Source organism: Myiozetetes cayanensis, unplaced genomic scaffold, assembly GCF_022539395.1.
Source record: "Myiozetetes cayanensis isolate MyiCay16 unplaced genomic scaffold, myiCay2020 scf4, whole genome shotgun sequence".
Classification (NCBI taxonomy): domain Eukaryota; kingdom Metazoa; phylum Chordata; class Aves; order Passeriformes; family Tyrannidae; genus Myiozetetes; species Myiozetetes cayanensis.
Genome location: NW_026087631.1, coordinates 42,901,064 through 42,924,183, shown reverse-complemented (window position 1 = coordinate 42,924,183; position 23,120 = coordinate 42,901,064). Strand labels below are relative to the sequence as shown.

At 40.9% G+C, this 23,120-nt stretch overlaps 1 protein-coding gene across 1 annotated transcript in view; it reads left to right on the top strand.

Annotated features, from left to right (window-relative positions):
* The first annotated feature begins 14,637 nt into the window (after positions 1-14,637).
* HCN1 (hyperpolarization activated cyclic nucleotide gated potassium channel 1) overlaps positions 14,638-23,120 on the top strand; it is a 201,070-nt gene continuing 192,587 nt past the window's right edge. Inside the window, exon 1 of the mRNA XM_050329499.1 lies at positions 14,638-15,118. Coding sequence (XP_050185456.1) covers positions 14,745-15,118 — 374 coding nt within the window. The 5' untranslated portion in view covers positions 14,638-14,744. The remainder of the gene's footprint in view (positions 15,119-23,120) is intronic.

The window sequence follows — 23,120 nt, the reverse complement described above, 5'->3', positions numbered from 1 at the left end:
TGGATTGATTGCTATCAACAGCTTTGGCAGATTATTAGCTGCCTTTGATAGGGTTACATGAGACAGGATATGTAAGCTATATAGGCAACCCAGGTCAGCAAAGGGAATGTGCAATCCTTGTTTTCAAATATTTCTATTAGTGGTCTTAAAAGTGGTTGAAATTTTAATTTATATAGAACCACAATTTAGCACACTTTGAATGAAAGTTTGGGAGGAATATGAAAGACTGAATAGATGTCCATACAACAGGTATTGGGTATACAAAGATGGCTTACTATGATGAACAGGCAAAGTACTGTATATTGATCAGAAATATTTCAGACTAAACTGAGAAAACTGTAGCTCTTTTGTAGTTCTATGAAAAATGGAATATTTTTCTGCCCATCACTGCACCACTGAGGCTTTAGAAAAAAAGAATTTTGGGAACAGAAATGACTAGATAAATCTTCTGAACAATTAAAAAACCTCTGGCACTGAATAATCTAGTTAGATTTCATCATATTCTGATATGTTTGTAATTTACTGAAAAAGAGTTCCTGAACAATGCTTTGGTTTCATCTTCTTTCTTTTGTTGAACAGAAATTCTTAAATTGCAACCTTTTCATACCATTTTTCTAAGATTAATTCTGTAGGGAAAACCATGCCATAGTATCTGTACTCAGAAGACTAACTCAAACACAAAATATATCTGGAGGGATGTAACCCTGTAAGATTAATATTTGGATCTCAGTTACCCAAGTTAACGAGGTGTATATCAGAGCTTGAGATTGTGCATGATCTCTAAGAGATCAAGAAGACTACATAAGCTTAATCATTCTACCGAATCACAGAGTAAATTAATATAGGTAGGAAAAATTAAGTCACCTAAAAGTTTCAGGAAACTGCTTACCAGTGCAGATGGGTTAGGCTTTAATTATTTATTAGGTTGTAAAAACTTTTGTTTTTTTAAAAATAACATAGTTAAAATGGGCTCTATTGCTTATTCTAAATGTTACAGAAATAATCCTGCAAGCTCTGCAGTGTTACATGTTCCTGCTAGACGCCAGTTTAATATCTTTAAAAGTATGACCGCAGGCAGTGACCTCCCTCTGAGGTTTGAATTGATTATCTTGTATAAGCAAGATAAAAAATTTTGAGCAGTATGAATTTTTTTTTATTTTTGTCACAGAATGTTTTGTTTGATTTATGACTGAAAGTGAGATGACCTGCATGACTGCATTCTCTTTCAAAGTTTCACTAAAAAACCCCCACCTTTTATCTCAATGACCATCGTTCAAGGCATTGTATGATAAAAGCCGAAGAACATTTACAGTACAAAAAGCACTACCAACAGGTCAGCAGTCAAACAGTCGTCTCGATGCCCATCACACCCCACAAAGGTGATTTACTTCAGATGTCTTTGTCCTGTTGGACACCTGGGGTCAAGGGAAGCACACAGATTTGCTTAGGAAAGATTATGAGACATATGTAGGCTTTAGACCTGATCAATTCTATAGAACTGAAACTAGTAGGATCTCATTTAAACAGCAGAAATAAATGAATCATAACAGAATTCTTAAAGATGGTTAAAAATATTTCTAGGTTAACTTCCTTCCTTAGATATTAGCTCTAATTTTTACAGTTAACCACAGTCTTCGCCTTGTTAGAAGTGATCACTGGATCCCACAGCTAAAACAGTGCAATGTCATCACTCAGTGCTTACACTGCCTAGACTGCACGACTTCTATGTTAATAACAGTCATTCTTAAGAATGATCAGTTGCCCATTTATCCATATTTACAACTTAAATAATGAATTTCTACCGTTTTCTGAGACACTAGCTGTTCACTCAGCATTTCTATACATGTAATCCCTAACCAGCATCATATTTCAAAGTAAAAGCAGCATATACATGGTTCCCTGTAAGTACAAGTATCCAAGTCTCTATGCAAAATGAATGGACCCACATTTTTAAAGACCCACAGTTTTAAAGACAGACTTATGTAACAGCTTTTAGTCATTAACTGTAGAATTTCTAATATGTTAGATTGTTTCCCTAAACTAAAATTCAAACTCTGTATTCATGATTTGAACTTTAAAAGTTAGAAAAAATGTATAATGAATCTCTTTCCCCTGTGAAAGATTTTTTTCCATAGTCCTCTGGGTATTGCTAGAATTGCACCATTCCTATTTGTATATTCTGTTATAGTCTCCTTATAAAAGCATATGTTCCATGTTTTTCCTCCTGTTTCCATGTGGTAGGCAAAGATATTCCATGACTCAAACAGCATTAGCAACTGAATAAGTCTTTGAGTGTACTGAGAAAAATAGAGAGATGTTAACAGCCACATTTCACAACAGTAGAAAAAATGCTTGTGTAGCATTCACTGTCATAGCAGAGCATATGCTCTCCATGGTTCTTTAGTCATCTGCTTGGAGTGGGCAGCACTGCTTAGGAAAAGACAATCTGTCTCTCTGTTAATGAAAAAGTAACTCTACAGAGAAAGAGTTGATTGGTATAAGGGTAAACTGTTCAGTGACTTAGAAACTGAGAAACATGAAAAAAAATGCATGATCACTGTAAATAAGTATTACCTTTTCTGCTTGAGCAGCTCAGATATTTATGGCATGTGAAACACAAATACTGTAAAGCTTCTAGTGTTTGAATACTTAACTACAGAAAGAAAGAAATGTAAAATATTTTAACTAAACACATCTGGAAAATTTAGTAAGTTGTAAATTTAACTTTTTCTCAGGTATAATAGCATCTCCCTTTAAAGTATGCTTGTAGTTCAGGACAGGAATGAATAAAACACCTTTAAACGAGAGAGCAGAGGCAATGGAATGGATCTAGAAGTATTAGTGCATAAGCTAATCAACTCTCATTTCTCACCTGAATACCTTGACTGAGGTAGGGCTTCCTGGTGCTGCTACCAGATTGCTTCCCATAAACAAGCTCAACTGTGTGGATAGCTTGACTATCCTGTACTTATCTGTGGGCTGCAGGGCAGGCATATTCCTTAAACAGATCTGAAGCAACAGGTGGCTGAGCAAATAAAAGTGAAGGTCCAACTCAGCACTGTTATCATGTTCTTTCTTAACTTTTTCTTTCACCAGAGAACATGCTGATGGCATTTTATCAGACAGTAATAGTGACATCATCGTCATCATCATGCTGTAAATGGGAACTAACAACTCTTTCTTTTAATAAGATCGTCTAACAGTAAAATCCATTTGAATTGGTGAAAAAACAGGGAAGAAATTTTACCAGCTGCACAAACACACAGATTTTAAATTTTATATTTCTTCTGTGCCAGGAATCTGCCTTAGGCTGAATTTTAACAGATGGACAAAACAGCACAGATTTTTTTAAAAAAAGAGTTAGACAAAACAAAGTATATTTCTCTTGTATCCAGTTGTGGTGATTTTTTTTTTCTAATTTCCAAAATAACCAAGATTTTAAAGAAAAAATCACATTTGCTGAAGTGTTATTTGGCAGGAAAGAAGCCCTTATCTTTCATCCAAATACACATTCAAATTCTTTCAGTCAGAGTCCAGAATCAGGAATGGAACCCACTGTTCTCCTGTTGCCAGGAAATATTTATCACATCCATTAGCAAAATGTCTCTCCTCTCTGTCTAGCACCAGTTCTACAGATGACATCAAGTTGGGAGGGAGTGATGATCTGCTGGAGGGTAGGGAAGCTCTGCAGATGGATATGGACATGCTGGATCGATGGGCTGAGGCCAGTGGAATGAGGTTCAACAAGACCAAGTGCTGGGTCATGCCTTTGAATCACAACCTCAGGCAGCTCTACAGGCTGGGGCAGAGTAATTGGAAAGTTGCCCAGTGGAAAAGGACCTGCGGGTGCTGGTTGACAGCAGCTGAACATGAGTCAGCAGTGTGCCCAGGCGACCAAGAAGGCGAATGGCATCCTGGCCTGTATCAGCCTTAGTGTGGACAGCAGGACCAGGGCAGTGACTGTCCCCCTGTACTGGGCACTGGTGAGGCCACACCTCGAGTGCTGTGTCCAGTTCTGGGCCCCTCACTGTGAGAAAGACATTGAAGGGCTGGATCTTGTCAGTGAAGGGTCTGGTGAGGAGCTTCTATACAAAGTAGTCTTTAGGAGTAATTTTTATTGGAACCAAAAGTCACACAAGAGAATACAGGCATTAAAAAAAAAATCTTTAAATAAAAGAAAATATATATGTCTGTATATACATATGAATGAAAAAAGGCTATAGGAAATAAATACTGAAAGTGCCTTTCTTAACTGAAGCTTTAAGTTACCTTACTTTACTGTTGAGGATACCTATTATGTATATACTTTCTAAAAGTTAAAACTTTTATGCTTTTTTTCCCACTTACTTTTGTTTTAAAATAACAAAGTCTTCGTATCTTTTTCTGATCTTACTTAGAAGGAATGTTTGCAATAACTTAATTTTCTACAGTTGCCACTGCTGGTTCAGCAATACTTTGGTTACAAGAAAATTGATAGCTACTGCCAGCATTAAACTTCAAATTCCTCTGAGATGGCTAGGATGTTAGTGGTTAAGGGCCTCCTTATGCTTCATGTTCCTAACGCTTCCACTCTGACAGTCATAGAATCATAGAATCTGTTGGATTGGCAAGGACCTCTGAGATCAAGTCCAACCCTTGATCACCACCACTGTGGTTACTAGACCATGGCACTAAGTGCCACAACCAATATCATCTTAAAAACCTCCAGGGACAGAGAATCCACCACTTCTCCGGGTAGCCCACTCCAACATCTGATTACTCTCTCAGTAAAAAATTTCTTCCGAATATCCAACCTAAATCTCCCCTGGCAGAGCTTAAGACCATGCCCTCTTGTCTTACTGCTGGCTGCCTGGGAGCAGAGACCAACACCCACCTGGCTACAACCTCCTCTCAGGGAGTTGTAGAGAGAGATGAGGTCTCCCCTGAGCCTTCTCTTCTCCAGCCTAAACAACCCCAGCTCCCTCAGCCTCTCCTCATAGGACTTGTGCTCGAGTCCCTTCACCAGCCTCGTTGCTCTTCTCTGGACCTGCTCCAGCACCTCAATATCCTTCCTGAACTGAGGGGCCCAGAACTGGACACAGCACTCCAGGAGTGGCCTCACCAGCGCTGAGTACAAGGGAAGAATCGCTTCCCTGGTCCTGCTGGCCACACTGTTCCTGATGCAGGCCAGGATGCCCTTGGCCTTCTTGGCCACCTGGGCACACTGCTGGCTCATGTTCAGCTTCCTGTCAATCCAGACTCCCAGGTCCCTTTCTGCCTGGCTGCTCTCCAGCCACTCTGTGCCCAGCCTGTAGCGCTGCAGGGGTTGTTGTGGCCAAAGTGCAGGACTTGGCACTTGGCCTTGTTGAACTTCATCCTGTTGGAATCAGCCCAACTCTCCAGTCTGTCCATGTCCCTCTGCAGAGCCCTCCTGCCTTCCAGCTGATCAACACTCTCCCCCAGCTTGGTGTCATCTGCAAATTTACTAATAGTGGTCTCAGTTCCCTCATCTAAATCATCAGTAGTCCTGTGAATTGAGTGACTTACATAATTCAGTTAATAAAGGCTGGGTTTTCTATTCAGTCTTTTTCAGAAGACATGAACTTGCTACAGACACACAAGGTCCCATATAATTCTATGGGATCTTACGTGTAAGGCTTCCATAGGCATGGAACTCACCTCTGATAGTTCATTTACAGAGCAGCACAAAGGCTATCCATGTCCCCTTTCTACTATGTCTATTGGCCATACAGCTGTCTCACCAGCTGCCATTGTCCAGCTTTCCATCAGCAATCCAATCATCCAATTTTAGGATATGTATGTGAGGTCATATGTATTTTTTCCCAACAGTGTCCTAGGGAAAGAAAAGCCACTTTTTATTTTCCATTGCTGTTACCAATGATTTGTTATTTCTCTTTAATAAAAGGACACTGGCACTGTAATAGGTACATCTCCATTATGGCATTTACCATTTCCTCATTTATTGATATCACAACTTGAAAGGAGAAAAAAAATCTTCTTAGAGGTGGAACTTCTTTATAATCACTAATTCATCTACGTTCCAAGTTGGAGAAGTCAAAGAGTATGGGAACCTGCTTTGAAACCTAAACAGCCAGTGTTTTGTCTGCTGTAGCAGTTCTTGCCTCCAAGTACTTATGGCAATTCAAGATGTTACATTTGTTCAGCTGTGCATTTTGTAATGTTTGCTTCTGCCAGATGTGAGAGCTTAGTCCCCTCCTATGTAGCAGAGATGCCTTTAGCTGCAAGAAAGCTGCCCACGTGAACTGGGGAACAGAAAGTCTGACAGCAAAAACTGGGACAATCGTTCTGGAGTTGTGTGTTCAGTGTCACCATTTAGACTGCACCTCAGAGGCAGTGCAATCGACAGGGAATAGTCCTGTGTGTTCTTATTGCACATGCCAGTAACTGAAATTTGCCTACAGCCAGCGCAGCCAGTTATGAGCAACACAAAGTCTCCCTGAAATTATTGTATATATAGGTGTCTTGAAGAGAGTAGTGCTGGTACAATCTCTGGTCTCCTCTGGACTTCTTTTTATTTGCTAGTAAAACTGAAGATTTAAATCAACACTGAAAAGATTTTTACCTTGACACTGATTTTCCCAAAGTACTCATTAGAATAAAATACTTCTCCACAATTGGAATTTTAAAAAGCATTCTGGAAAGTTGTAAAAGCAGTGTAGATTTAAAGAATTGTTTTGAAAGTCTTCAGTGTTGGTTTTTCTTCCCCATTGTGGGCTTAGTAGCTGAAAAATTCCTTGAGTTTTAGTAACTTGAAGATCTGCCTACAACTTAGAAACAACTGGAGCAGACCTCCTTTTTTTTGAAAGGAGGTAGAAACCCTCAGCTTTCAAGATTTTAGGTTAAGTATTTCCAAGAAAGATTCCAAGAAACTTTTTACAAGCAGTATATTCAACTTAAAGAATATTAATCTGAAGACAGTTACTAGTCCTGAAAAACATAGCTCTGTGTAAGGAACTGAATAGAAGACACAATTTAGGCATATTGCTTGTCACTAGTACCTATATCCATTAAAATATGATGGTGAAGTGATGGATCCTAAGTGTTTAAACTAAGTCAAGCAATTTAGCTTGCAGGTTTAAAACTGACAACTCTAAATTTTAACTAATGAATTAAGTCAACAAGATGGCACTTTCCAGCTGTCTCTAAAAGCACCCTAACAATTTTGGTAATGTGAGCAAACTTAGGATGAATAGATGAAAAAAATAGTTAAGTTCTGAAAAATCAGGACCATGGAAAGATGATAATTTAAAAGGCAGATGTCATAAAATCATAGCATATTTTGGGTTGAATAAGACCTTAAAGATCATCCAGTTCCATCACCATTTCTGTGGGCAGGGGCACCTTCCACTAGACCAGAGCTCAGAGCTCCATCCAGCCTGGCCTTCAACACTTCCTAGGGATGAGATATGTACAACTTGTTTGGGCAACCTGTTTCAGTGCCTCACCGCCCTCACAGTAAAGAATTTCTTCCTAATATCTAACTTAAACTACTCTCTTTCAGTTTGAAGTCATTGACCCTTGCCCTGTCACTACATGCTCTGTAAAAAGTCTCTCTCCCTCTTTCATGTAGGCTCCCTTCAGGTACTGGAAGGCATCAGTAAGGTCATTCTGTTTTGTATTGGTATTCACACATTGTTGAAATATATATATTTTAAAAAGCATTTATTTATTTGGTTCTGGAACTTCCAGAAGGAAGAGATTTTTAAGTGACAAGAACTTGGCTTTGTGGATTGATTATGCAGTTATGTAGGTACACCGTGCAATAGGAGGAAAAAGTGATTGTTAATGTCAAGTTGCACTACAGACATTTTTAGAGAAAATGTACATTTTTCTCATATTACAGAGAAGGAATGCAAGAATACTGAATATATCTGCTGCCTGGTGTAGTATTTAGAACTCTTAATTGTAACATGTGACCTTTCCCAGCAGCGTACACTAATTTTAGAAGTCTTCATAGGATTAGGCTTTGTATTAAACAGGTATCATGCTTTATATCAAAATTATTCAGAAATGTCTACATCTTTGTAGTGTCAAACCATAGTTCTTCAAACCAATAACATAAATATGCTTCATAAACACTAGCCAATATTAATATAAAATCTATTGCAAAATATTTCTTCCCAGTAAGTATATATAACTGAATATTCATGGAAAGTAACATAAGTAGGGTAGGATCAAATCAAAATTATTTAATTGCAAGCTTCAAGTGACCAGACGTGGAGAAGAGTACATATTATGAACCTGGATTAATCCTTAATTAAGCTGGCAGAGACTGTCATATAAATGTTAATATAAACATTATTTTCCTTCCTTGCTAACCCTGCTTTAGCATTTGACTCGATGGCAAACTTTTCTTGGGAAAGAATCTAAAACAAATCTCATAGGGCATGATACTTTAACTTGATAGAAAATACATTTGTTCTGCAGTCAGGTGCATCTTAGGGGTTTTCTCATAGAAGTCTTGTTACTTCTCTGTGCCTCAGTTTCATCACTGAACATATACATATGCTTCGATACATAAGCTATTATTTTTTTCATTTCAACAGTTGAGCTGTTGTGAGTATGTTCAGGTTATAGTAAAACGAGAAAATAAGAGAAGCAGGACTGTATTTACTACAGGTATAAAAATTTACTATGGCAGACGAGAAGGAAATTAATTTTGAGGTATACATTAGTATTACAGTTATAGATTCATCTAGAAAGTACTGGAATTAATGATGTTATAGAACTCTGATGAAGTCCAGTAAGTAAACAAAATAACTTAATACAGACAAATAAAGCAGCCTACTAAATTTTTAGTAGTGATTGATTAATCTAGGACATAGCAAAGGGGAAAAAAAATCCCCCTTTTTCTGCTACCACTGCTTTCTTGGAAATTTCCTTTACAAATTTCATTTTTCTCTCCTGACATAGTCACAAAATCAAAATAGAACTTAACCAAAAAAACAAGCTATACCTGCAGCTACAGTGAGTTTTTAACCTTTCAACCATTTTTAGCCCTGGTGCAGTCTTCAGAACTATTCACACACATCATACTCCATTATTTCTCTTCATGTGAACCAAAATTCTCTCATCTAAACCAACATGTTTGGCCTCAGGAGAGGCCAATTTCCTGAAATTTCCTCAGTTGGCTGAAAACAACATAAGTTTTTCTGACCTGGAGAAGAATTTTTTCTCCCATAGAAAGACTACAGATTATGAAAATGCTTTTTCATCCTAACAGTCTCAGGATCACTGCTGAAAATTTCAAGAAGCTGAGTTTGTAGCCACTATGGCCACAAAAATACTTAGGATAAATAGCAGTCAAACATGCAAAAATTCCTTCTATATAGAAATAAAATTATAAAAATCTAATATTTGATAAAAAAAATTAAAATATCAATTTCACTAAGAAATATGTACCTGTGTGGTTTATACATATGCTGTGTTTGAGAAGCAAGGGAAGAATTATATGTGTTACATGTAATGAAGGTTGTCTTAAATTGTACAGCATTTTGACATCATAAACCAATGCCAGATCTATATAATGATACCAATTAATAGAGTATTTCCAGATTTTTCTATTGCAGAAAGAATCATAGAATCACAGAATCACAGAATCAACCCGGTTGGAAAGGACCTCGAAGGTCATCAAGTCCAGCCCTTGATCACTACCACTGTGGTTACTAGACCATGGCACTCAGTGCCACATTCAGTCTCATCTTAAAAACCTCCAGGGACAGAGAATCCACCACTTCTCTGGGTAGCCCACTCCAACATCTGATTACTGTCTCAGTAAAAAATTTCTTCCGAATATCCAACCTAAACCTCCCCTGGCAGAGCTTAAGACCATGCCCTCTTGTCTTACTGCTGATTGTCTGGGAGAAGAGACTAACACCCACCTGGCTACAACCTTCTCTCAGGGAGTTGTAGAGAGTGATGAGGTCTCCCCTGAGCCTTCTCTTCTCCAGCCTAAACAACCCAAGCTCCCTCAGCCTCTCCTCACATGGCTTGTGCTCAAGTCCCTTCACCAGCCTGGTTGCTCTTCTCTGGACCTGCTCCAGCCCCTCAATATCCTTTCTGAACGGAGGGGCCCAGAACTGGACACAGCACTCCAGGGGTGGCCTCATCAGTGCTGAGTACAGGGGAGGGATCACTTCCCTGCTCCTGCTGGCCACACTGTTCCTGATCCAGGCCAGGATGCCATTGGCCTTCTTGGCCACCTGGGCACACTGCTGGCTCATGTTCAGCTTCCTGTCAATCCAAACTCCCAGGTCACTTTCTGCCTGGCTGCTCTCCAGCCACTCTGTGCCCAGCCTGTAGCGCTGCAGGGGTTGTTGCCAAAGTGCAGGACCCGGCACTTGGCCTTGTTGAACTTCATCCTGTTGGAATCAGCCCAACTCTCCAATCTGTCCAGGTCCCTCTGCAGAGCCCTCCTGCCTTCCAGCTGATCAACACTGCCCCCCAGCTTAGTGTCATCTGCAAATTTACTAATGGTGGACTCAATCCCCTCATCTAAATCATCAATAGATTAAATAGAACTGGGCCCAACCCTGATCCCTGGGGGACACCACTGGTGACCGGCTGCCAGCTGGATGCAGCCCCATTCACCAGCACTCTCTGGGCCCGGCCCTCCAGTCAGTTCCTGACCCAGCACAGAGTGTCCCTGTCCAAGCTGGGGGCTGCAGCTTTTCCAGGAGTATGCTATGGGAGACAGTGTCAAAGGCTTTGCTGAAGTCCAGACAGACACATCCACAGCCTTCCCCTCATCCACCAGGTGCGTCACCTGATCATAAAAGGAGATCAGGTTGGTCAGACAGGACCTGCCCTTCCTAAACCCATGCTGGCTGGGTCTGATCCCTTGTCCATCCTGTAGCTGCTGTGTGATTGCACACAGGATGATCTGCTCCACAACCTTGCCAGGCACTGAGGTCAAGCGGACAGGCCTGTAGTTTCCCAGGTCCTCCTTGCAGCCCTTTTTGTGGATCTGTGTGACATTTGGCAACTTCCAATCATCTGGGACCTCCCCAGTGAGCCAGGACTATTGGTAAATGATGGAGAGTGGCTTGGCAAGCTCTTCCACCAGCAACCTCATCACCTTGGGGTGGATCCCATCTGGTTCCATAGACTTGTGAGAATCCAAGTGGCTCAGCAGGTCACTAACCGTTCCCTCCTGGAAGACAGAGGGGCTATTTGGCTTCCTGTCTCTGTCTCTCAGTTCCAGAAGCCAGTTGTCCTGAGGACAACCTGTCTTACTGTTGAAAACTGAGGCAAAGAAGATGTTAAATACCTCAGCCTTTTCCTCATCTTTGGTGGCTATGTTCCCCCACCAAGTCCAATAAAGAATGGAGGTTTTCCTCACCCCTCCTTTTGCTATTGATGTATTTGTAGAAGCACCTCTTGTTATCCCTAACAGAAGTGGCTAGATTGAGTTCAAATTGTGCCTTTGTGTCTCTATAATTTCGTTTCTATATGACCTAACTATATTCCTAAACTCTTCATGAGTAGCCAGCCCTTTTTTCCATATCAATAAGCTCTCTTTTTTCCCCTAATTTCCTTCAAAATCTCCCTGTTCAGCCAGGCTGGCTGTCTTCCCAGCCAGCTAGCCTTTCAGCACACTGGGACAGCCAGATTCTGTGCATTCAAGACTTCCTCCTTGAAGCATGTCCATCCCTCCTGGGCCCCTTTGTTTTCAAGGGCTGTTTCCCAGGACACGCTCTGAACCAGTCTTCTGATTAGGCTAAAACCTGCCCTCTGGAAGTCCAGGGTAGTTCTGTTGATGGCCCTCTTTGCATCCCTGAGTATTGAAAACTCTATTATTTCATGGTCGCTGTGCCCCAGACAGCCTTCGACCACCACATCTCCCACCAGCCCCTCTCTGTTTGTGAACAGCAGGTCTAGCGGGGCCCCACCCATGGTAGGCTCATTTACCAGCTGGAACAGGAAAAAACAGGGGAAGCCAGGCACGGTTGGTCATTCTGGTAGGTCTACAGTCCATGCAGGATAAACTCTGACAAATGAGACATTAAATACAAGCGAAAGCAAGTTGCATAAAAGAATAAATCAGATGTTATTGCTATGTCAAATTTTCTTCATTCCTAAATGAAGGACCATCACCATTAATTCAATCTTTACCACTCCTCCAGTTAAAGAAATGTACATCAGAATCTGTTTACGGCAGCTGTAAATGTCTCCATTTCGCTGCTCTGATTTACTTCATTACAGCTCTATTTTCCCCCTGCACATGAATAGTTGTTGCTCTCCTAGTGACCATTCAGGTCAAGGACTCCATGCAAAAGTCCTCTGAAACAAGATGTGAAGAGGTGGGAAAAATTCTAAGATTGCAATGTTTATACGACATGTGGAAAGTGTGAGTTCCATTGTTGCTGATGTGGTAAACTGTGTGAGTACGTGGAAAAGCACTGTATGCATTAGCCTTTTCATCCCTTGCCTTCGCAGGCTTCTGTCAAATATCACGTGAGTTAATTCTTTCAGAAAGCTGCAAAAGAGTAATAATTTCTTACTTTTTAATTATCATTTGGTGACAGACATTGGATGAGGGAAGGAGGCGGACATCATCTGGGGATAAAACACTAAGAGGTTTTTGTCTGTCAGCAGCTGTGCATGAGCCATTAGCAGCTGTGCACACACTCTTCACTGTTTTAGGATAAAATCCTACAGAAAACTATCAATCCAGATGGGGAAGGCTTATGTATGTCAGCCCTCAACCAATCACGCTGCGAGATATTCCTTCTTATGCTGGTCACTGCCCAGCCTCCAGTAATCCACGCCGCTGCATCTATACTTGCCATCTTCTTCCACTCTCATATGATGTTAACATCTTCCACTCTAAAGACATCATCAGAACCTTGTGTGTTTGAGTGCACTAGGCATAGACACTGTTAAAGCTGGAATTGTGAAGGAAAGTCCTCAGATCCCATTTTGAAATACAGCTCCCCAGTGCACCTGATCTGCATCGTGGTGTGCAGATTTGCACATCTGTTTCTCTCTTAGGTTTAAGCATCTGTTGTGTAAAGGACAAAGTATATAAAATGAACTGAAAAATACCATTGAAAATACCAGAGTTAAGTTTGTGAGACTTTACTAATTCTTTCCTATTATACTTTTAATGTGCAAAATGAAAAGTGTGTTGAGAATGTGGGAAAAACAAATGTATGTCTAATATATTTCAAATAAAAGCACAGGACCTACATATATATGCTCTAATATATGTCTTTATGCTTTTGCAGGTACACACAATGCTATCTATAGCTTCTGTGACAACATCTTAAGATACTGATTCTCCATCATTCCGTAACCCCAAAAAAATCATACATTTAGGGGTAAATATCAGCATTTTTCATTCTTCAGAGCAGAGACAAAGGCCCTCCTCCTTAGTCATGGTTTGTAAACAGCTGCTTACCACTGGCAGAAATGCTCTTTCAGCTCCTACCTCACCCCACACTCCCCGAATACAGTCCCCAGTTGTTAGGACAATATGTGTAGTGATACCAAAGACAATGCATATTCTATTTCCTTAGAGTGTATGCAGAGTATTGGGAGGTACAAGTACCTCCTGTTTCCTTTCTGACCAACAGCTTCCCTCTGTCTCCTAGAGGCTTCTAAACTGTAACTTACATACTTAAATATCAGATGGGGTGAACTGAAAGTGGATTCCAGTTTCTTGTTGACACAAAGAGCAAGTGCAAATCACCTCTTGGCATACGTGAAAAGGTTGTCTTAGCAGTCGGGTACACCTGCCATTTCACTTCTTTCAGGAAGGCAGGCAGGTGTGGCAGCACAGCCCTCCCGGTGGGAATTGCATCCCTGCGTGCTCCAGCCGTGCTCGCAGCATCTCATATGTTGCGTGTCCCTGCGCTCATGCGTTCGGCCCCGTGTTTTCAGTCAGCGTTAAAACTCGGGGACAAGGAAAAGCCGCTTGAGTGATGTGTTTTGTTTGTGAAAACGAATGCCACTCAACATCTGGCCTTCCCTCCTCACTTACATTCTAGCGATGCTCCTTTGCGTTGGGCACACGCAGCACTGTTAGCAGATGAAACCAAAAAAGCCCCTGTAACCTCCAGTGCCGCCACTCGACCCCGGGGCCAGGAAGACCCTTGCCTCTTGTCCTCTCCCAGTTTGCCTGCTCCCTTAGGAGCAACAGAGGCTTACCAAGGGACAGGAGAGCCCGTGGAACCTCCCCACCGCATCACTTCCAGCCGCTGTTTCCCGCTGGGGCTGTGCAGGCTCCCACCCCACGCCTCGCCCCTTGCTTCGCCTAAGGTGAAACATCCAACCACGCGCGCTCCCGCTTTTCTGTGCAAGGTGCAGTCAGGGCCGGTAGAGATTCCCCCCTCCTCCTCTCCCCTCCCCACAGGCTGCCGGCTCCTCCCCTGCCCTCTCTCCCTCCCCGCCGCGGTCGCCGCGGCCCCTCAAGGACTCGGGGGCTCTCAATGTCAGGCGGGCGGGCGGCGCGGCCGTGGCAGAGGCGGGCACGGGGCGGCGGTGCCCGCCCTGCGCGGAGCGCGGCTCGGGCCGGCGGCGCTGCTGCTGCCGGGCGGTGCGAGCTCAGCCCAGCCCAGCCCAACCCAGCCCGCCCCAGCCCAGCCCAGCCCTGCCCAGCCCTGCCCAATCCACCCCAGCCCAGCCCAGGGCGGCCGAGCCCAGCCGCGCCGCTGAAGGGCACCGGCGGCGGCGAGGCTTCCCCGCGCTCTCCCGCGGCTGGGGCGCGCCCGCCCCGCAGCATGGAGGGTGGGAAGCGCAGCTCCTCCGCCGGCAGCCGGGACGATGGCAGCGCTAACTCCTTCCCAGCCAAGCCGGCGGCTCCGGCGGAGAAAGCCCAGAGCAGCCCCGGCAGCGGCGGCGTGAAGGAACATGGCAACTCGGTGTGCTTCAAAGTGGACGGCGGCGGGGGCGAGGAGCCCGTGGTGGGCTTCGAGGATGCCGAGGGACCCCGGCGGCAGTACGGCTTCATGCAGCGGCAGTTCACCTCCATGCTGCAGCCGGGGGTCAACAAATTCTCCCTCCGCATGTTCGGGAGCCAGAAGGCTGTCGAGAAGGAGCAGGAAAGGGTTAAAACTGCGGGGTTCTGGATCATCCACCCCTACAGCGACTTCAGGTGAGCGCGGGGCTCACGGCGGGAGGGAGCGGGGTGGCCCCGCCGCCTCGCACTTCGCCCGGCGCGAACTTCGGCGGGCGCCGGACCGGGCAGTGGGGCAGGGCATGGGAGCCGTGCTGGGACCGCCGCGGTCTCGGCCCGCCCCGGCGCTCTCCAGAGTGCTGCACCCGCGACGGCCCCGCAGGCCCCGCGCTCTCTGGGCCGTCGCCCGCAGCCGCTGAGGCAGGATGGAGAGCTTTATGGCCCTCCGTCCTGCCGTCCCGGTCTGTCCGCCCCGCGGGGCCGCAGTCCGTCGGGCACGGCTCTGCCCCAGAGGGTGAGAGCTCGCGAGGGGTTACACAGCTGCATCAACATCAATAAAATCCCTGGGTGTCTGCACACGGCTGCCCTTCCCTGAGCACCGGGTGTAAACACTTGTTCAGGGGTTGCGTGAGGGAAGCGCATCTTGATCAGAGTTAAACAATCTGAGTAAAATAAGTTCATCCAGGTGATGTGTGGGAAACTATGTTTTTATAGGGAGACAGGTAAAAGTGATGCCAGATTAGCATTGCTTTAATAGTAAGCTGCATGGATGCAGGATGGGAATAGTCGTACAGAAAGCAGGGCAGATAAATTCCCAAAAAGTTATATTCCTTTTAGAATTACATTTTTAAGTGTGGGGTTGTTTAATTGCATTCTCTATGCCAGCTGGCTGTATGCCTTTGTAAGTGTAACACTCACTACGATATTTGCTGAGGAACTATCGGTGTCATTAAGCGTATTCAATCAACAGCTTGCAGTGAACAACCTACATCTATACCATAAGTGAGTTGCACTGGAGACCATGTTTAATAAAGGAAAATCCAGAATGTTCAATAGTTACACGGATATTCTAAGAAAAACTGGATTAAATAGAACGTGCTTCCAGTGGAAACAGAAGGAAATACTTTCAAAGTCCAAGTTTCTCTGGGACTATTTGGAGTGAGGTGCTACGCAGTAAGCTGTGCTAGCACCTTGCAGTTGAGCCCGAGAGCAGTACAACTAAAGGAGTGAAGGAGCATGGCAGCACTCAGTTATGACTTGGAATCATGTTTCAAATCCCTGCTTGTCTTCCTGGTTCCCAGAAGGCAATAAGCTACACTTATTCTTTTCCTGAAGTACCTTTTCCCCCCTTTCATGCCAGCTCAGCTGCACTAGCAGGTGCATTAAGGGGGGGAGAGAGCCAACCACCCACCCACTCCCTTTCTACCAGCCAGAGAGGGATGTAGCAGGTCACATCTGCTGCTGTGGTAGCATGCACAGGGGATTAGGAGGGTCTGATAGCCTCTTACTTACCCGTGTGTGTGCATGAGTAACTTTATTCACATGAGGATTCCATTAAAACGAATGAGATTATTCTTGTGAGTAATTTCCCTTGTTTTGTTGTAAGCTCCGTTTCTGAGTGAGTTGCACACCCAAACAATGTTTTGTGCAATAGGAACTTACTTGTCATATTTTGCAGCATGTAACTTTTTAAGCTGTTGTGTGAAATAAGTGTTTTGTTACAGAAATATCTTCTAATTCTGTCCTAATTCTTCCAGTGGGAAGATTTAGAGATTGTAGCATATGTTTCCCTATTTTTTCAATAGGAGTAAACAACACTGCATCCATTTCAGGCCTGTTGTCTGAATAGTCTTGAGTTAGTTCCATTTTCTGGTGCTTTTATGATGTTTTTATTTCTTTGAGAATGGAACTGTGTGGTTTTTAAATAAAATTCATAGTCTTTCATTCATGTTTGTGTGGTGTGGCCTGCTCCAGACCCAATTTTTTAGCTAGTAGGACAATCTTGGTGAGAAATATGAGATGTTTCTGTTTTTCTTCTCCTGAAATACTTGCTAATGTATAATGATACAACTCTTTTTGGGTGGCAGTGTGAAATGTGTGAAGAGTTGCACTATATAGTATATATATATTTTTTATATATATATATATATATAAATTACGACAATGCTAGTAAGTGTCTCATAGCAGTATCTCAGTACCAGAATAAATGTGTATGTATGATGGAGTGGTCTTCATTTATTTTTTTGCATGTTACTTTGTAACAATGTAATGCTAGTGTGTCTTAAAACATCCAAATATGTTTTAGCCTTAAAACATCCAAAGAAACAGGGGTATTCCAGTGTCACTGTGTTGATGTCGATACCATCAGGGGAAAGAACTGAATTTTCTAGCAAAATAACAAGGAAAAGGTAAAAAGCTGAATATTTTATGGTATCCAAGTTAGAAGACGTAGAGTGTGTTTGTAAATGCAGCTATTATTAGGGTGTTTGTGGCACATATGAGAACAGATATCCCAGGAAACTTTAAGTATAGGCACACCTAGGAGAATATTGGGTTAACCATGTAAAATGTGAGAAAATTGGCTCCTGTGGACTTGTTTTGGTTTTTTTTTCCTCATGGTTCTTGATGCTTGTGTGCATTTCCTGGGAGAGTTGGATGCATTTGGTTATATCTCTTTACCTCATTCTCATGTTTTTTATAAAAATAGTATATTTGCCTATACCAAGCAGTATTTTGTTGTGATGTTTGGAGGAGTGGGCAGCATCCCTATACCATCCTCTCCCTTTTTTTGGTATGAACAAGGTGTGGAATCTCTGTCTCTAAATTTGGTGCATCCTTGTAGGACTTAGTCTTTAGTTTTATGGTTCTCCATCCCGCCTATGTTTCAGAGAAAAATTGTCTCTTCTTCAGGCAGATACACCCTTGGAGTATTAAATTCAATAAGTATTACATAATTTTTCCACAAGGGGACCATTTTGTTCCTGGTTGTCTTTTTCTAGGCTTCTGAGGTTAATGTGTAATTTGGAAGCTGTTATGTAAACCAAGCACCTAATGCACATCAAACCTAGTACAAGGCCTCCGTTTATCTCCTTGCAGCTGTGATTGCTGTGTCTCTGACACAATTCTGTGTAATTGCACGACTCACAAAAATGAATGTATCAGTCAGAGTTTATTGAAGTTCTGAGTGCATTCCGTAAGATACTGAGTGCCTCCATCCGTCTGTTCTCATGTGTGGAAGAATGAGCCTGCAGGAGGGATCACTGGTCCAGCCCCGTGGCCTTGTAGCCACCAGATGTAGCCAGCACAAAGCCAGCAGGAGATGGGAGCAACTGCTCATGGTTCTGTGGCTGCCACACACATTTCACTTGTTTCATAGCAGAGTTGTGGTAAACATGGGCTTTTGGCGTTAATGGACATGTACGTGACTGACTTTTCAAATGATTAATTACTCAGTGTCCTTTGGCATGTCAGGAGTTTCTTTAATGCTCAGAGGGCTTGCTTGCATGTGCCTGGGCTCTTTGTCCAGCCTTATAGTGTCTCCCTCCCTCCTAGCCTGTGTGTACATGGAGAAATTCCCTCTGTCATGGAAATCTTGAGTTTATTACCATGTTGGTGACGGCATCTGTAGACAGCAATCTATAAAGAAAGCAGAATTACTACCGGAGTGGCATCTTTTCACCAGAAATAGCAATGTACGAGACAGACTGAGTGGAAATAATATGTGTATGCCTAAATGTAGCCTTCTCCCTCTGATGGTTACAGTACTCAGCTTGATGTTTGATAACAGCCTTTGTCTGGAATTGGGAACAAAAATTATAATTGGCTTCAAGATGAAGTAAATCAAGACTGTGCTGTGGTGTTATCTGTCACAGTAGTAGTGCAGACAGTGCTAAAGGTCTTTTTCAGGTATAGATGAATACAAAGTATGAACTGATTTGCAACAATTAATATAAAACTATCAACATTTTATCTCTGGGTAACTTCATATATGTCCAAGAAACTCAAAGGCTTATTTTAATGATAACATAAAAAAAAAAAAAAAAAAAAAAAAAAAAAAAAAAAGCATTAATTCCAAAACTTGAACAGAAAATTTCAGAGCACAGCGAATAGTAAAGGTATGCCAGATTTTTTTAAATTGTGTACCATTCCAGTTTCAAAATCTTTTTGTATACTAATTTGAGGGATGAAGCAAATGCTTGAAGTTTATCATATAAATCTTTATAAGTCATAGAAAGCTCTACTGGTTATACCTTGTGAGTAATTTAATGCCAAGTTTCAACAGGTTTTAATCAGGGTGAAAACCACAATAATATTTGCATGCGTATGTCTTAACTAGTTACCAAAGACTATTTTTGCATCTGTTGCTATTAGAAAACGTTCTGTTATATTGTGCAGTTTTATGCAACCCATCCATGTTGTCATGCACATGTGCAGCTTAAATTTTCAAGTAAGTGTATGCCAAATTGTAAGTCGCAATTACCATGTATTAGTGTGCCTCATGATGGTATTTTTGTTTTGTTTTGTTTGGTTGGTTTTTTTTTTAATTATAGTTTGGGGGTTTTTTTTAAACATTTGAACTTACATTTGCTTTATGAATCAATTTTCTTTTTAATTTTTACCTATCTTTTGGACCTTTCTTTGACCACTAGTAATCACCCTAACTTGGTAGACTGTGCAGCTCACAATCATATTTCTAAAATTTGTACATTGTTTTAAAACCTGTTCTTCTTCAGGCCCAGTCTTCACTCTGCATGTTATACCTAGCGTTTGCATTTTAAGAGGCTTAGGGTAAGCACTTTGTCCTTTTCTTTTGTCACGTCTCTAATGTCTCCTTTGAAGCTAATGAGATTTATCTTTTTGTGAGCTGTTACATGCTTAGGTTTACATAGAGCGGTAGTGTTGGAACGTAATACTGTATGCAATGAAGACAATTTGATAGAGATATATACATGCAAAATGAAGTATATAAATTATGTTAGTTTATATTAAATAGGTCAGATACAAATTTGTGTGGGTTTTAATGGATGCATTATGTCACTGGTAGTGTAGGAGTATGAAATGTCTATAATTTTGTATTCCTAAGGTAGTCATTTAATTCTTACTGCTCAGGATTTGTCCTGAGATTCTACTGCAGTATTGAGATTTTTGAATTATTTACCAATAAACTGATAATCGTGGATATTTAATTATACTGTATACTGTACATTCCTTGCACAAACAATTAAAAAATAGCACAGTTTTGACTAGGACCCTTTCATGTCTCATTTTCAAATGCTATTGTGGTGACTGTAATTTCTAGTTCTAGTAAAGAAAAACTTTGTACACTTAAACTACTATTACTTGAACATTCCCTCATTGCATGTGGCCACATGTGGAGAACTGTTTAGTACTAAAAGGATTATTAATAGTGCTAGGCTTTTTATTTGCTGCATTCCAACAATTTTTACACTTTACATAGATAAATACCCCAAAACATAAAATGAAAAAATTGAAGCATTAATCTAAATAATGCATTTATAATCCCTGAAAATTATTTCAGACATTAAATTTTATATTAAGCTTAATTATAGTTACCCAGGTAAAATGCAACACCAATAAAGGCAGGCTGAAGAGAAATACCATAATGATCCTCAAATGCATAAATGGATGCCTTAAAGAGGAAGGAAATGGTATAAAAGTAATGGAGCAACAACACCTAAGTTAGATATTTAGAAAGCAGGACCAAAAACAAGGAAGGAAATATTCTATTGGAAATGCTTTGATATGGAATATAGGCCAGAAATTCATGAGGTTGTTTTTCATCTCCAGTTTCCATTATTTTTCATATTGAATAATATCTTTAGTTATCACTGATTCATTTGTTATGAATCTTATTGACTAAAACTAGCCACTGGCATTTCCTTTTGCAACAGTTGTAAGCATGTGTGAGAGAAAATGCATATGCAGAGATGTATTTTGTGCTTTTCGACACATGAAGGTCATGTATTCTTTTCCCCTTTGAAATTTTCTTCGAGAGCCACTAAAGGAAGCCAGTGGAGTCCACCTGAGGTTGGTGCAGCAGCCACGTGCCTCTTGGGCATGTGGGACTGATTACGCCTTTGTTTGTTCAAGGAAAGTGATTCATTTTATTGATAAGACATCCTTCTGTCTCTAGATAATGTAGGATACTAATGCCTAGTTTGAGCTCACTTATGTGTTAAGCATTTGCCAATTTTCATTATGTTGATTCTACTCCTAGAATATCAGTCTATTCACTGCCTCTTCTTTCACACTTCGGTCATGTTTCTTACATGAACATTGAATAAAGTTTAAAGCAGAGAAAGAGCTGAACGAGTGTAACTCAGATAATTCTTCAGTTCACTGAGCTACTTTTAATTTAACTTGGGGCATTTTGAAGATCACCGGTAGCCCCTATAAATAAGTATACAAGTACATGTTTTTTCTGCAAGATGCCTAATTTTACAAAGTTCACCTTTTCACAGTCTAAATAAAGACATATATGTTCATCATGATTTTGAGATATGTTTAAAAAGCAACCACAACAAAATAAAATAAATCCAAAATGTTACAGAACTCCTGTGGGTAATCTAAAAGATGGAGTTCTGGGGTAGTTATATTAGCATCTTTAACCTGGGTCAATTTCATGAGACTTCCTCTACAGTTTTCTGATTTTTTTTCTTGTCTGCAGTGAGAAATATATATATGTGTGTATATATATATAAAAATAAAAAAATAGATCTCATAAGATCATCATTATGCTTGGACCTGTGGGCAAAAAGTACTGATTCTCTTATTCCAGTTGATTGTTTTAGCACAGGTACATATTTTTGACAGTGTTCTGGGACTTTATTAGCTCATCAAAATAAACAATTCTTATAAATGAGTTTTTCTTTATCTTGACTTTCTTGGACTTGGGTATATGAAGGAAACTGTGAATTGGAATGATGTGTGAAAGCATGAAAGAATAAATAAAGGTGTGTGTTTAGGATTTAGTTTTGGGGTTTGGTGATAAATGAAAGATGCATAGTGTTTGATAAGTTCCTTAAGATTTTTTTGTTATTGTTGTTTGTTTTGTTTTGTTGTGAGTCAGGTTAAAGTTTGAGTGGCTCAGTGTCTGATTGTTCAGTCTGGAGTAGCAGAAATAGAGATGTATGCATTCAGAGGTCACTTAAAATGTATGGGTCTTTAGCTCTGCATTTCTGCCTACCTATCTAAGATCGGTGACATTATAATATTGAATTAAACTTTGTCATCTTTTTCTGAGAGATTCAGATTGAAGGTATAAGAAGGCAAAATACTATTTTTAGATAAAAGGGTAGAATATGAAAATTTGTAGAGAAATTTATGTCGTTTGGTTGTAAATAAGAGGTATCTGTTCCCACCTCTACTTTCACTCAACAGCATGCCTGAGAGCTGTTTTCTATGTCAATATACATTTTTTTGAGAGAGGAAACTTTTAACCTACTTTGCAATGTTTAATTTTTAACCTGACAGTACAGTTCTCATTAATTGCTTGAAAGTCCTTTAGCTGTCTATTCCCTGATTCTTTCCCAGAGGCATGATTTAATTTTAAAAGTCATAGTGTATTCAGCTCTAATTATTGGAGAGCTCATTCTAGACACATAGTAAGGTATGTTAATGACCAAAAACTGTATCAGCTGGAGTCAATGTCAGTACTACCTCAAGGACATTGTCATTTAGCTTCTATAAAATCTCTACTAATATCTTTTAATCTGATGACAGTCAGATTCAGGCAAGCTGCATAGTATTTTTCAATAATCTTATTCCTATGTAGTACAGTGCAGCTGGAATAAGTCTGGAGTAAACTTGTGTTCAGAAAATGTTCATTTCATTACAAAAGAACTGCATCCTATTTCCATTATATCTTAAAAAACCACAAAAAACCCCACAACAAAACCCTCAAAACTGTTTTTATTTTTGCCAGTGAACTTCCAACAACTAAAGTTGCATTATGTAGCTAAGAATAGGATTTTGATGTTATGTTATTAACTTCTCTGTTGTCTATGTATCTATATTATCTGATGAGGCATTATATTTAATAAATAATTTGATACATTATTGGAATTTAGTGTGCTGCTACAATTAAGTTTTTTTCTCTAAAAAAAGTCATAATTATTTCAAATCCTTATTAAATATTTTGTTTTCAAATGAAAAAGGTTTATTTATGCTCACCATCAAA